This window comes from Channa argus, chromosome 12 (assembly GCF_033026475.1).
Source record: "Channa argus isolate prfri chromosome 12, Channa argus male v1.0, whole genome shotgun sequence".
NCBI classification, from domain to species: Eukaryota; Metazoa; Chordata; class Actinopteri; order Anabantiformes; family Channidae; genus Channa; species Channa argus.
The window spans coordinates 8814006-8829938 of NC_090208.1; the positions used below are offsets into that span (position 1 = coordinate 8814006).

The window sequence follows — 15933 nt, forward strand, 5'->3', positions numbered from 1 at the left end:
AACTGTAAAGAAAGTCTGGTTTTATATTCACTGAAGGTGTGACAGCATGGATACCCCCACCTCCAGGAGGACTTTTTTTCTTCACAGTCTTAGGCAATATTTAAGTTATTATCATATAATTTTCACTATGTCACTGTCAGAAGACAGCTTCCCGTAATGCTGAAGAGTTTTTTGTTTTTTTTTTTGCCTGTGTAACTTCTGTAAATGAAAAAGACAAAGATAAAAAAGACCCAAATCAATTATACTTTATATCATATGAGTCATCTGTCATTTGTTTATCATTTGTAGAATTTATCCTTTTATTTTAGTGGAAGTGGTTCCATGTTTAACAACCTGCAGGATGAAAAGTATCAGCACATCATGTCGTTCTTGGACCCACAGTTTGTAAATAAGAAATAGCGTGGCCAAAATTTTAGAACCACATTTTAACATAATGCACTTAACCCACTACGACCTCAATAATAAACACATTGTGGAATTATCACCTTTCCGACAGTTTCTCCTTAAGAAAGTAGAATTCAAGGCCGAGCTGCTGTATTGGATTGTGTTAGTTTGTACAGATGTACCTTTTCAAGGAGTTGAACTGTGTACCAGCAGTTTAGCACTTTAGGGATTTTTATGTGATACCAAATCAAATCATTAAGTAAACTAGTTAATACTTTATGTTGCTTTGTTTAGTTATACAAAGTTTTACAAATAATGTTTGCTCACCATGACTTGCAGATAAACTTCATTTGAAGTGTCATTGTCCTGCTACATCCTCCATCTTATCTCATCTTCTTATTGTGTTGCTTAATTTTCCTTGAAAATGTTCTTTGTCTTGTGTTTCATAACCAACAAAACACTAAGAAATGTCCAAAAAGTCTGTAAATGCACCACTGTGTTTTTAAAGTTATGCAGATTCATGCATTTGTACTATTTAAAAATATCAATTAGTGGTTTTAACAAAGTGCTTTAGTTTTATGAGGTTTGAAGCTGAATTCAATTAGTTTTTTAGAAGCGTTTTAGAAGTGTCAGCAAAGCATCAGCTGTAGCTGTTTAACACATTTTTTCCTTTTCAGTACAGACTGTATTTTCCTCTTGTGAATACTTCAGCTCACACAAGTGTGATTCTGTGAATCCTGCACAGCCGACAATCTCTTATTGGTTGGGAACTCTATAATCCACAGTTGTGTTTTTTCAAAGAAACCAGCAGAATAGTCTGGACTAAGCAGAGAAGCAGCACTCAAACCAGACTGTATAAGGTAACGTCCATTCTTTGTCTGTGGAGCTTTTTTCACCGAAGACGGACCCTATTTTTCATAATATAAAAACATGTCACCTAGTGTAGTGATGTGGCTCAATGATGTGTTTCTTAAAAACTTTTGACAAACAATGTCAATGGTACAGATGAGTAAGCTGGAATTGTTGGTTTGAAAATGACAAAAGAGAGAGAGAGAAAAAAAAAACAAGTCAATTCAATGGTCCTTCTCATCTTCATAGTCAATGTTACTGGCCTGGTGCTCGTACGTAACATTACCACAATTCTACATGTTTTTTCCATCATTTCCATCTTCAAGCTGCAAAAGTTGAAATACTCAGTCAGTGGTTCTGATACTAAATCAGTGTGATGCAATAAAACTTTGTTTACAGATTAAATTGAAAGTAACCCATACTTCTAATTTCCACCGGTACCCTGTAGGTCAACAGCACCGGTGGCGGTCGTTGTTAACCTGGGCCCCGACCGATCCGGTATGGAAGTAATTGTCACGATTCGCATGTTTTATTTGGCATGTGTTTTACGTCGGATGCCCTTCCTGACACAACCCTCTGCATTTATCCAGACATGGGACTGGCACAAGAAGACACTGGCTTGTGCCCCCTTGCGATTGCATTGAAAGTAACCCATACTAATCTTATGAATAAGGCTACGTGCAGATATTTGGGATCACAGTGATTTTGTTCTTATTATTTGAAACAAAATGTGAGTAATCCTTATATTACCTTTAATGATCATCCTTAAAAAGTTCAAATGTTGAAATCTAATAATATATAGCATATATACACTGTTTATCAGTTTCCTGTTTTACATAATCTTTATGGTCAAGTAGGCTAAAAATAATGACAAAAAGGACCTTTATTTGATTTCTGCAAGTTAAGGCTATTATGGTAAGTATTTAAATGCTTTAAGTAAACCATCAAATACGCCTTATGTAACAATCAGCTTAAACTATGTACTTTATACTGTACATGAATAAAATATACTGTAGAAAAGACAACTAGCCTTGATGTTTTGATAAAAATTGGTTCTGAGTCATGGGCTTACCTGTCACCTGCTACCACTGAAATACATGTTTGTTTTAATCTGAGGACACCAGCGTAAAGTGGCGGCATCATCACAGAGTTAGTGTGAATGTGATTATAGGACAAAGCAACCATGCTATCTTCAGGTTCCTGAGCTTCATTACAATAATTTATGGACATGGATCTAAAGAGCTTTTACCAAGGTTAGGCTACTTTGACCTGAAATTCCTTTACACACATAATAGTTTTTTAATGTTTGTTTCTGGAGATCAATACAGTCATACCTATCCTGCCATTAGTTAGTTATGTTCTATTTAGTTTTTATTTAAGCTAGTAACCAGCAAGTAGAGGTTTCAAATTTCTGTATTGGAGTAAAGTAAGGTGGTGACATACTGTGCTGCAAGTCAAACTGTATATTCCTGCTTGAATCAGTCTACACTGTTGAGTCCGAGTGCAATGAAATGTCTGTATAGGAATGTTGTGGTTTAATAATAATAATAATAATAATAATAATAATAATAATAATAATAAAAAACTCTACATTCAGCTGTCAATTTTTCAAGAAAGGACGAACAACCAAGTCTTAAAAACGGAGGTTACATTCATTTACAGTATCTTTCAAAGATACAGTCTAAGATTTTAAAAACATTTTAATCCAGTTAGGCAGTTAATTCAAGTTCAGCATGTAAAAAATATATTTAGTTTTTGTCCATCACCAAATGTACCGATAAACAATGTGAAACAATCAAGACTCTGGCTACGTCTCTTAGGAGCATATTCATAATACATTAGACAAAGTTTCAGCCTCAAAAAAATATTTTTATACACATTGAGACATGTGGTCTGTCAACCTTCAGTTAATTCATGATAAATACACAGCAACAGTTTCTGGGTGAAAACCAGTCTTAGTGGCTGTTTATTATGTTTCATACTTGTATTTACTATAATGGTGCCTATATTATACATGAATAACTACGTTTAGTACATGTAGAAGCTTTAAAAAGGAAGAATGGTTTTCTGACGTGTTATAAAAATGTGAGTATAAATCATATGTGAAAAGAAATGTGTTAGGAAAAGATCATGAGCTGAATAAGCACTTTTAAATCATAAACTAATATTTTAATGTAACATTTATTAAGTTATTATGTATTCATCCAAACCAAAGGTAAACATATATGTAATAACGCAAAACAATCAGATATCAGGAATCAGTTGTGGAATAAGTGATAATAAAATATCAATCATTAGCAGAGTAAATATGTCTGAAGTCAAAATGTAGCAAATGAAGAAATGGTTTAAAAATCAAATTGAAATTAAATGATGTAATAATCACTCCTATCCTGCCCTAGCTGGCAGTGGGGAGGGCAAGAGCAGTTTTTCATCAAGTACATTCATTTGAGGGTAAAAATGAGCAACAGTGAGGACAATTTGTTGTTCCTGGAAATGCTTCAAATTTCTTGTGCCCTGTGTTTATCAGAGAGTTCTTTCAGTGTTGTGATAGAAATTTTCCCTCTTGGAAGAATTGTAGACAGAACTCAGCATGATGAACCATCTCAGTTTAATACATGCCAGCATGGAGAAGAACACATGGATGTTGGTGTCTTCTTCTGACTTGTATCTCTCAAACCCCTTGTATTTATACTCAAACCCAAGAAAGGAACCACCCTCACAAAACATGAATAAGGAAACCAGGTGCACGTAGTTGACCATCATCATTCTTGTCCCTTTCTAGGTTATCTGAAGATGTCAGTTGAGAAGCAATAAAACCATTTTATTGCACCTTCTTGTAGATCTTGTGACCCCAGGACCCACTATCTACTACATTGAGATGGTTCATCACGCTGAGTTCTGTCTACATTTCTTCCAAGATCTAGTAACACTTGACTAAGGAAGAGGGAAAATTTCTATTGCAAGGTTCAGTGGTTTAGTTAATAAAAAAAGGTTCACTCGTTATCATCAGTGTTGCTTGATGCTTAAGATGCAAATGATGCAAAAGGTTCACACAGAGGTACTGATGTGCAGCAAAAAGGGCAAAACTGTTTTGAGCTTTTCAGTGTGTCCAGCAGTAGTGGTGGCGGTGGCTTAAGGCAACTGTCTATCAACCACAGTGTCATTAGTTAATCTCCTGATTCCTTCTGACTATATATGAAAGTGTTCTTGGGCAAGACACTGAACCCCAAGTTGTCTGTCAAACAAATAAATAATAACAGGATATTGAACACATTTTGAAGGTTTGCCAATTGTCCACCGATCCTACCACCACATCACTTTCCCACTGATGATGTGGAAAAACATGATTCACTTGAAAGATAAGTGAAGATCTGTGAGATTTCCAAAATCTGCAATCTTTGTTCCACAAAGCCAATACACTCTTTATCTGCATTCTTCGCCTTTTCGTTTTTTGTATTGAACCACTGACAGAGCATATTAGACTATTTTCTTTCATTTCCAATGGCATTTTAATTTAGACATTGGAACAAAACATACAGTTTTTCGTCACCTGGACATTTTTTTTGAAAGTGGATAGAGATGTTTGCTTATTTGTCACAAATAGCAAGTGGATATAGGCTGCTCTTTCATTGGGCAGCAAAGCATTTGAGCAACCCGAGGTCTCTTGAGGTTTGTTAACTTAATACAGTTTATACATAGTTTATAGTCCTGAATGGGGCCTGTAGCTCAGGTGGTAAAGGCAGTCTTCCACGGACCACAAGGTCAATGGTTCAATCCCTGACACTGGCTATATGTCAAAGTGTCTCTGGGCAAGACACTGAACCCATAACAGCCCATTCACCTCCCCAGCTGTGCATTGCTGGTCCAAGCCCGGTAGAAATTGGGGAGGGTTGCGTCAGGAAGGGCATCCGGCGTAAAAACTGTACCAAATCAACGTGCGGACAATGATGCGCTGGGGCGACCCTGATCTCACGGGATAAGCCGAAAGGACCCACCATACATAGTTTATAGTCTTAACTATTAAAACATTCTGCTGCATTTGTTACTGTTACTAATTTTAAACAACATTTGTAAAGACTGGGTTTACATATAGGATAACTAATATATATATTATATAATATATAATAAATAAGCTGTAAATACAGCCTTTAACTGCTCATGACTGTTAATTGATATGTTCCATTCTGTTTGTAAATCAAAATGCTTTTATTTATTGAATAGTGGGCTAAACTAAATAACCCAAAAAATTACTGTCAGTTGTGTTCTAATGTATATTTGTCTTTGGTGACAAAACCGAACAAAAACAAAGCTACTGGAACAATTAACTGTTTACAATTACACTTAAAGCAAAACTAAAAAGAAAATGTTTTTCTTGGGGGTTAACTATTCAACTTTTAATAATTCAAAAATAAGTATTTTTTTGGCAAAGACAACTTTGCTGCAAATAACATCAGGTGACATCATGTTTGCTGGTTAATGCTGTCAATGCTGGGTTGGTTAAGTTATACATTTATGCTAAGTCACTTTTAATAATTTTAAGAATAAAATTAGTAATTTACAAATAAAATTATAAAATTTGATTTTAAAGGCAGTGCTACCAAAATCCCATCAGCATGTTACATGTGCCACTATAGGAGCAAATACACTGGACAAGGTCTATTCTAATATCAAACAGGGCTTTTGGACAAAACAACAGACCCCATGTATCTGCTCTTTATTCCAGCATATACCTCAGGAAAAGTGGTCTTATTACATCCAGAACTCTCATCAGATGCAGGAATGCTGTGTTTGAACATCAGGACCCAGAGCAGCCCACCTTAGCTGTCATGGGCTACAATAAGAGCTGCATGATCAGTGTCACTGTGGACAAGAGCTTCTAAATCCAACAAAAATCCCTGGATGACAAAAGAAGGGCAGCACCTGCTGAGGGAGAGGAGCATGGCATTCAGGTCTGGTGATGAAACTGTGCTGTTTAATCTGTACGTATTTCTTAGAAATGTTAATTTCCTGTGTTATGATTCTTGTAAGAGAGATTTAATGAGATACTATGAGTGTAGGAGCATAAGAGAAGTTTTCAGTGTCATAGCACAAGAGTTTTTTTTTTATATCTACACATTTTCGCAGTGTCACTGTGAGAAGGTTTTCCACAAAGTTAAATCGCTCTCAGCTTTCTTTGCCTTGTCATACCAAGAAAAGAAGTTGTGTATCTATTTCCTAACCTGACTTTACTCAGACATTTGATTGCATCAGAAAAAAATTGCAAAATTGTTTGTATTCTTCATACTTTTCTGAGAACTGTCTTCTTTGAAGCACTACATTGCATTTGATGTAAGTGCCATAGCTGACCATGCTAATGTCAAAGAACCAGTGCTGATAAAAACTGACTGCTGGGTAGGATCATGTTGGATCACGCTGGTCTCCTCCCGACCCACAAACAGCACTAGAACACTCTGTGAAGACAAGAAACATGCAGCACTGCACTTTCTGTGAAAGGAACAAAAATCAGAAGTCGTGGGACAGTAAAGAACTGTAAAGAGCCAGAGTTAGCTTAGCATTTTAGCACCACTCTGGCTCACCACAGTTTATAACTACAAAAAAGTGAAGGTATATCTAATAAGATGTTCGTGTTGTTGACACCATGGTCTCTTTTTGTGCACTGATTCAATAAGCTGATCAGCCAATCAGAGTGAATTTTTTTACCACTGGACCAACAATGATTCAATATGGCCAATAAGCCAAAAAGCCACTGTCGGGGACCCGACTGTCTCCGGCGGTGCACTGCACACATTAGGCTGATAGACGTTCCCTGGTGCCAGCTGTTGTCCTGTTGTGCCCCGGCCTTTACAGTGAACAACTGGATCAGACAAGCTGTTCAACTTCTCTCTTTGACACTATATAGATAAAATATAACTATACATTTTCTATGTATTAAGAAGTACGTTTCAAATACTACATCATTTAGAGATTCAAATTTTTTATTACAGTCACCAGTAAAAAGTCAAATGACCACATTTCCACAATGCTGTCAGAGGGTTCTTTATGTCAGTAATGTTTGTTAAAGGAATAATTTGAATTTTATAAATATTTTGTCATAAAGACTAAGCACAGAAAAGCTTACTTAACACCTCATTTCATACAGTTTCCTGTTTCTTTGGCATTATTTAACCTTGTCATTCAACCTATCATTTTACCCATCAAGTTTTTGTCCTGACAGATCTTGCACAACATGCATCAAGTTACCTGAAAAGAGAAGTTGAAAGCAGTGTTGCATAACAGTTTTCTTCTTATCTTTGTTGCACAGCTTCTACAGTATCACTATAGCTGTGAGAACATCATCACACCTGGTGTGTGGTGGTGAACTACAACAACACCACAGACACTTCACATTTTCTTCATTAGATATTTTTCAAAATGTTAACACAGCTTAAGCAAAACAGCAAACTGCACAACCAGCTTTTCCCAATGTTATAGAGAGCTTTGTGTTAAAAGTCTGTCACTGATAAGAGACAACAACTCTTTTTAGGCTGAGATGTTTTATAAATGTGTTTATGTCCAGCAGCCAACATTATAGGTCATAACAATCATAGGAGTAAGTTTTCTAAGAAAATACCCGACTTACAATCATTGCAGAGAGATAAACATAAGTTCAATTCAATTCAACTTTCACTTCAATTCAACTTTATTTGTATAGCACCAATTCACAACAAAGTCATCTCAAGGCACTTTACAGAATAAAGTCAAGATTATAAAGATGTATAGAGAGAACCCATCAATTCCCCGTGGAGCAAGCCATAGGCAACAGTGGAGAGGAAAAACTCCCTTTAACTGAAGAAACCTCAAGCAGAACCGGGCTCAGGGCGGACGGCCATCTGCCTCGACCGGTTGGGGTGAGTGGAAAGTGAAGAGAGGAAAGAAAGAGAGCAACAAAAGCAACAACAAAACATCGGGCTGGTAGGACAAGTAGCTGCACGCTGGAAGACACACAGCTTCAAAGCCGGGGACACCTGCAATAAGGGACAGAGAGAGGGAGACAGAGATTGTGGGGTGAGAGGAGAGAAGACAGTGACAGGAGGAGGGGGGTCCCCCAGCAGTCTAAGCCTATAGCAGCATGACTAAGCTTTATCAAAGAGGAAGGTTTTGAGCCTAGACTTAAAAGTAGAGAGGGTGTCTGCTTCCCGAATCTGAACTGGGAGCTTGTTCCACAGGAGAGGAGCTTGATAGCTAAAGGCTCTGCCTCCCATTCTACCTTTGGAAATTCTGGGAACCACAAGTAGGCCTTTATTCTGGGATCGAAGTGGTCTACTGGGATGATATGGTACCATGAGGTCTTCTGTATATGATGGAGCCTGACCATTCAGAGCTTTATATGTAAGAAGCAGGGTTTTAAATTCTATTCTAGATTTAATGGGAAGCCAATGGAGAGAAGCTAGTGAAGGTGAAATATGATCTCTCTTGCTAGTTCCAGTCAGCACTCTTGCTGCAGCATTTTGGATTAATTGCAGGGTCTTTAGGGAGTTACTGGGGCATCCTGAAAGTAGGGAATTACAGTAGTCCAACCTAGATGTAACAAATGCATGGACCAGTTTTTCGGCATCACTTTGAGACAGGATGCTCCTAATTTTGGCAATGTTTCGTAGGTGGAAGAAGGTTGTTCTAGATATTTGTTTTATATGTGAGGTAAAGGACAAATCCTGGTCAAAAATAACTCCAAGGTTCCTTGCAGTAGTGCTGGAGGCCAGACTTATGCCATCTAGGGTAACAATATCGTTGTACAACATATTTCTTAGATTTTGGGCCCAAATACTATGACCTCAGTTTTGTCTGAGTTTAGAAGTAAAAAATTATGGGACTTCCAGGCCTTTATATCTTGAAGACATGCTTGAAGCTTGATTAACCGATTATTTTTATCTGGTTCCATAGATGAAAAAAGCTGGGTATCATCAGCATAGCCGTGGAAATGTATGTGTTTTCTAATAATGTTGCCTAAAGGAGACACATATAAAGTAAAAAGTATTGGTCCTAACAATACTTTTGGGGGGACGATCTAGTGAATTCTTTCTCTAATAGCTACAATTTTATTCATAAAGAAAGTCATAAAGTCATTGCTGCTCAGAGTTAAGGGAAAACTAGGCTCAACAGAACTATGACTCTTAGTCAGCCTGGCTACAGTGCTGAACAGAAACTGGGGATTGTTCTTGTTTTCTTCTATTAACGATGGATAATATACTGCTCTGGCATCACAGAGAGCTTTTTTGTACATTTTTTAACTGTTTTTCCAGGCTAATTTCTAAAGATTCTTCTAAATTTCTGGAATTTCCTTTCTAACTTTCATGTTGCTTGTTTTAAGTTGCATGTTTGCGAACTATATCATGGAGATCACCTAATTTCTTTACATTTGTTGAAAGCTTTTTCACTTAAGCACCTGCTATAGTGGAATTTTTCCATAACTGCTGTATAGTCCGTTATTGTAAATTCTAATGTTATTAGAAAATGGTCAGACAGAAGAGAGTTGTGAGGAAATATGGTTAAATTATCCGCTTCAATTTCATACGTAAGGACAAGGTCTAACTTGTGACTAAAACAGTGAGTGGATTTACATTTTGGGAAAAACCAATTCAATCTAATAATGAATTAAACGCAGTGCTCAGGCAGTTACTGTCAGCATCTACATGAATATTAAAGTCACCCACTATAATGACTTTATCTGTATTAAGCACTAAATCAGATAGAAAATCAGAAAATTCAATCAAAAACTCTGAGTAAGGGACTGGAGGACAGTACACAATAACAAATAATAGTGGTTTTTGAGTTTTCCAGTTTGGGTGTGAAAGGCTAAGAGTAAGGCTCTCAAATGAGTTATAGCTATGTTTAGGTCTAGGGTTTATTGATAAGCTACAATGGAAGATTGCTGCAACTCCTCCACCTCGGCCTGTGCTTCTAGGAACATGATAATTAATATGACTTGGGGGGGGTTGACTAATTTAAACTGACATATTCTTCCTGCTGCAACCAAGTTTCAGTGAGACAAAATAAATCAGTTTGATGATCACTATTAAGTCATTTACTAACAAAGATTTAGAAGAGAGATATCTGATATTTAATAATCCACATTTAATAGTTTTGGGGTTTTGTTCTGTAAGAGGAGTAGTCTTAACTTTTATTAGGTTATTATGATTAACTCCTTTTGTTGTCATATTTACTTTATGTAATTTAGGTCGGGGAACAGACACAGTCTCTATAGGTATGTGGGAGTTTTGGGGGGTTGACGGTTGTAAGGACACTGCAGAGAGGCATGTAGGACTGTATCTCTGCATCCTAGAATCAATTCTGGATTGTCATTCTTTTGGTTGTCTAATAAAACCAGCCATATTTCTGGATAAGAAAGCTGCACCATCTAAAGTAGGATGGATGCCATCTCTCCTAATCAGCCTAGGTTTTCCCCAAAAACGTTTCCAATTGTCTATGTAGCCCACATCGTTTGCTGGACACCACCTAGACAGCCAGCGGTTGAATGACGAAATGCGGGTGTACATGTCGTCACTGGTCAGATTTGGCAGGGGACCAGAGAAAATTACAGCTGGAGTCTCTAACGTCATGTTTTCTGACTATAGAGCTGCCAATGATCAGAGTTGGTTTCTCAGCGGGTGTGTCTCTGAGTGGGGAAAATCGTTTTGAAACATGAACAGCTACCAGCTACCTGGGGCTACGCTAGGTCGGCCCGCACTAGCTACCGGGGCCTGACTAGCTGGATTATTTTCCATGGTGCGGAGCCGCGCTTCCAATTCCGTGAGCCTCACATCCAAAGCTGCAAAACCTTACACTTATTACTTAAACCATTATCACTAAAGGTGGCAGAGGAAAAACTGAACATGAGACACACCGAGCAAGTAAGAGAAGGAGAGACAGAGGGAGACAGACAAGCCATTGCTAACAGATAACTGCTAAGCTAGCGAAGCTAAAATAGGTAAAGTGTGGAGTTAGTAAGCGTTAGCTAGTTATGTTTTACAAGAGCAAGTGCTTATGTAATAACAAGTATTAATTGTTGTGTGAAGAAATCCCTTATTTAAGTAAAATGAGAGCTGCAATTAATCACTAAACCATCCTTCAAAGTTCATTACTATTTTTAAAATTTGTTGAATAGAAAAGTGGACGAACTGGAGCTATGAGTCTCACTATCAGATGAGTGTTTTTCACAAAGCAGGACCAGCAACAGATTAGAAAACATCTCAAAGCCCTGTACATGTACAATTGTCAGTTTTGTGCATGAACACATTAAAAAGCAGCATTCATTAAACACAGGGGAAGTTTTAGTAATTTGGGGGTCTCAAATTCTCCCCGGGTCTATATATAGATATTTTTATTATTATTATTATTTTAAATGTATATACTGTCAAGAAAACATTTGCAAACACCTACACTTTTGTATTTTGTATTTTTGTTCTTTAATTTAATGGTTTATGAAATTAATTTTAAGCACATTTGAATTCAGAATAATGGTCAAATCAAATGTTCATGTTTGTGCCCAGTTAGACAGGCCTCTTCAGTACAAGGAATCCTCAATCAGCATGGATGTGAAGTAAGGCCAGGGCTTTTAAACAAGCGCTATTAATCCTGGAACTTGATAGGTGGATCAATGTTGATACCAGACCAATAGGAAGGCAACATTGATTGAATTCTCAATCAGATCAACTGACCTGAGTCTCTTACTTCACAGTGTCTGTGGACAGTGGTTCTCTCTTGTTTTATTCAACGATGGAGCGAAGTCAGGAGCAGTGAAGCGTTTGTTTCTCGGGATGTTTTCAGTCAGAGCCAGAAATGATGACACCCTGTTTACTTCCTTCCTTATATATATATATATATTATATTGTTTAAATATATGTTCTTGGAAGTACAGAATTATTCTGAGTGTCAAAGACAGACGCAGCAGCTGAGGTTAAAACAAGCTTTATTCAGAACTGACAGAGCAGGAAAAGGAAGATAAAACAAATCTAATTTTACATAGTTTTATCTTAGAAAATCACAAAAAAAATTCATTTTCTGTTCACATTGACAATGTGTGTTTTAAAAAATCTGTGAAATAAAAGAGTAAAATAAAGAGGTAAAATATATCAAACCCCCAGTAATGTGTGTTTGTGTGTGTGAGTGTGTGTGTGTGTGCTGGTTTGGATTTTAACAGTTTACTGACTCTAAAGGTTAGTTATCGACCGGACTAACAGCAGAGTAAGAGAAATGACAGATGACAGAATACTTAAGACATTCACATAGTCCTGAAAACAGCTGTAAGACAAGTCCATGGATGTGCTGAGGGACAGAAGAAAAAAAAGCAAATTGGGTTGTTGGGAAATGAAGGAGGTGCAGTTATTTTAATCACAGTGAGTCTGTAGGTCATGTTTGAGGTGTCGTGTGATCGTCTACAAATGAACTACAACAGCAAAGATGTTTTTGAGGAAACGTAATTGTGGTTAGATTAAATGAAGTCAGTGTAATGAGGAAATGCTTAATTGTAACTTGGTGAATATGTTGAAACATATTTGCTGTTGCAGTTTTCTTGCATATGAACAGAATTTCTGGGTGACAGGGTTCATAACCAAAAACACAAAGATAATCAAAGTGGACTTTGTCAGGACGATTGATCGGGACCAGTTGTTCCTATCACGTGGAGATTCTGCCCTTGTAGTTCACTGTGAGGTTTGAGGACAAACTGTCCTTATGAAGAGATGTTATTTCTCAGAATCACTGTGGTCATCAGATCTCCACTAACCTATACGGCTGTCTCTGCTTCCACTTCTGTATCTGGTTTTACGTCTGTCTTTGTATTTCCCTACACCTCTGTCTCTGCTTCTACCTCTGTCTCTGCTTCTACTTCTGTATCTGTCCTCACCTCTGTCTCTGCTTCTACTCCTGTATCTGTCCTCACCTCTGTCTCTGCTTCTACTTCTGTATCTGTTCACACCTCTGTCTCTGCGTCCACTTCTGTATCTGTCTCTCCCTCTTCCTATGTCTATGTCTCGGCCTTCTTGTCCAGGCACAGCGTTGTTCTCAACACAAACATTTGAAACATTCCCCTGGGAGGAGCAGCTGTGACACTGAAATTCTGAATTTGCTTTGTAACAGCGGAAAATGTTTCGTAGACCAATCCCAGTGTCCCCAAGCTCAGTCAGTATTTTTTTCAACTCATCTTTGGGAATAGTTTCAGGTCGTGAGCCACGGTTGTTTTGATTTTTGGGTTTATCAAATACAACTTCAAATACAAAGGCTACATTACCCCCGTATTTTGGAACCGTATCTTTAATGTGTGTGAGGATATTATAGTTACTGTATCGGTTTATACAAGTTGTTCCACATGGGGAGAGGTAAGAGTAGATCAGCAGCAATTTGTCTTTGCTTTCATCGATCAATGTGCCTAAATTTGTCAGAACCCTTAACTCTGCGTGTTCAGGACTATAGACTTTGGCTACAACTACAGTGGAGCTTTTGTACACTTGATCTGTGTTAAGTTTGTCCTGTACAGACTGTTGAGATGGTAGAGCTACATCTTCGCCATTCAGTGGGATGTTTGCAGCCAGGCAAAACTGTCCTCCTATGTTGTACCTGCCAAAAGAAAACAACACTTAAGATGTTAAGACTCCATCGGCTCACAAGTACACACTACAGATTTATGAACAGAGAGAGATCTCCAGACACATTCAGTAAAACCAATCAGAGGCCAGCAAGAGCATAATGTTTAGATCAATTTCTCTGAATATACCCTGGTACATGATAGAAATGACAGACACAGTCACTAAAACGAAAGAGGATTTCACTAACCGTTCCCGGATGGTTTTCACAATATGAGTCAGCCAGTTCACTTCCACAGATAAACTGGTTCGAGCTGATAACAGGACGACCAGCATCATCCAGGACAGGAGATTCATCTGCAAGGTTAACAATAGACAACACAATACTGCTTTCAATGTTTTTGTTGTTACTTATAAATTCTTGAATGGGAAGGGTTCTGATAAAACTGCAAAAATGTCTGGATTCATTAAGCTCCAATTCTCTGTTCAGTCCCCGACTCCAAAGAATCAGTAAAGAAGGAAAGTCTGATGAAGCATATGTTTGAAAAGTCATAGTAAGAAGAAACAACTACAATGTGATATTAGTCCCTAAATGGTTCTTCAGCACCAAACATAATTTTCATCATGTTTTAAATACACCCTTTGACCATATTTGTTATTTTGAATAATGAAGAAACAGCTGTGTATTAATATTATGTTTGGTTTAGGGTCCATTTCGCATCCCTTATATGGCATTTCACTGTAAGGGGATGCAAACTTAACCCTAAACCTAATAACAATGTGCATTCAGTTGCTACAAATATAGTAAAATAATGAAAATTATATCAATTCAAAAGTTTGAATCCCTCTTGATAAATTAAATAAAAGTGAACTTGAATTCATTTCTGATGACATAACATTTTCACTAGATGAATGTGCAATAAATATTATGTTAATGGAAAATTTTCTTTGTCTTACCGTTTTTGACATTTCAAAGTAAGGGGATGTAAACTTTTAGCAGGGAGGGTTTTCTATGGACACGAGAACACCGTGCTACCCACCGTGCTACAATGACTGATAACCCTCCGCACTCTGATTTCTGACTGATTAGTACATTTTGTAAACTTTTTTATTATAATTTGACAACTTCCTCTACCTTAAGGACTGTGCAGAGTTTGGCGTTAAGTAAAAAGGAAAACAAGGCTGCTTCAGAGCAGAGAGGAATTAATGCTGGAATATCAGTGCACATTTTGGACACATTTATTTCAAAATGTGGTAATGAAGCCATTAATACAGGTTTTAATACATATGTTTTAATAAATTTTTCTTTTTATAAACATCCCACCGTGATTACATGTTGGCAGTTTAAAAACAGAGCAAGTTCTGTCTGAATTTACATATTTATTAAAATTTTTTAAGAAAAACGTACCTTTTCAAATCTTCATGTAATCTTCCAACACAGAAGCTCAAGTGTCGTCTTTTATTAAACAGTATCTTCACACAAACTGTGTCACTGAACCTCAGATATTAAGTGAAACTTTTGAGGAAGTTTCTGCTTTTTATTCTCACTGGAGGCGTGTTTGTTCACTACTCGCACCTCCAGCAATCAGATTCATTGACTGTATATAGAAAAACCTGCTCTAAATACAACATTAAAAACACTGTGTGAACAGATGGAGCACATGCTTGATGAATTAATTAGTAATAATGATAGTTTAAAAGATACTCCATAGGTCACACTTCTGCACCGAGTGACATTATCACCATGAATACTGTTGTGTACTTTGACTCAACAAATGCAGTATTTTTACTGCTGTTTCATTATTTTTTAAATGTTTAGGGTTAATAGAAAGGTCACAGTCTGCCAAAAAATCAATACTTTTTTAATTTCACACGATGTGTGTCACAGTAACTGTTGTTACACAATGGACTCACACTCCTGTCTCCTGTGTGACAGTCCTATGTTTTGTTACACCTTTACACTGGATGTCTTGGTCATGTTGGGTGGACAGTACAAACAACCTACTCTATTGTATTTGACATGAGGACAGTCTCCAAACATTTGGGTTAGTTGTAGGGAAAGAGAAAGAACTGACGTACAAACATTTACAGTCAGTTCAAAGTGGGACACAAACTACTGTGTCCAACATTTGTCCATTCTGTC

At 37.2% G+C, this 15933-nt stretch overlaps 1 protein-coding gene across 1 annotated transcript; it reads right to left on the reverse strand.

The window, feature by feature from the left end:
- Positions 1 to 12161: 12161 nt before the first annotated feature.
- LOC137137768 (uncharacterized) lies at positions 12162 to 15296 on the reverse strand. Its single transcript, XM_067524413.1, has 3 exons — positions 15199 to 15296; positions 14041 to 14147; positions 12162 to 13824 (listed from the first exon to the last, which is right to left on the reverse strand). The coding sequence occupies exons 2-3, from the start codon at positions 14145 to 14147 to the stop codon at positions 12990 to 12992; spliced, it is 942 nt and encodes a 313-aa protein (XP_067380514.1). The 5' UTR covers positions 15199 to 15296; the 3' UTR covers positions 12162 to 12989.
- Positions 15297 to 15933: the final 637 nt, after the last annotated feature.

Coding starts and splice junctions, on each gene's coding strand:
- LOC137137768 (XM_067524413.1), bottom strand. CDS start 14,147: ATGAATCTCCTGTCCTGGATGATGCTGGTCGTCCTGTTATCAGCTCGA. Junction 13,825..14,040: donor GTGAAAACCATCCGGGAACG/GTTAGTGAAATC, acceptor TTCTTTTGGCAG/GTACAACATAGGAGGACAGT.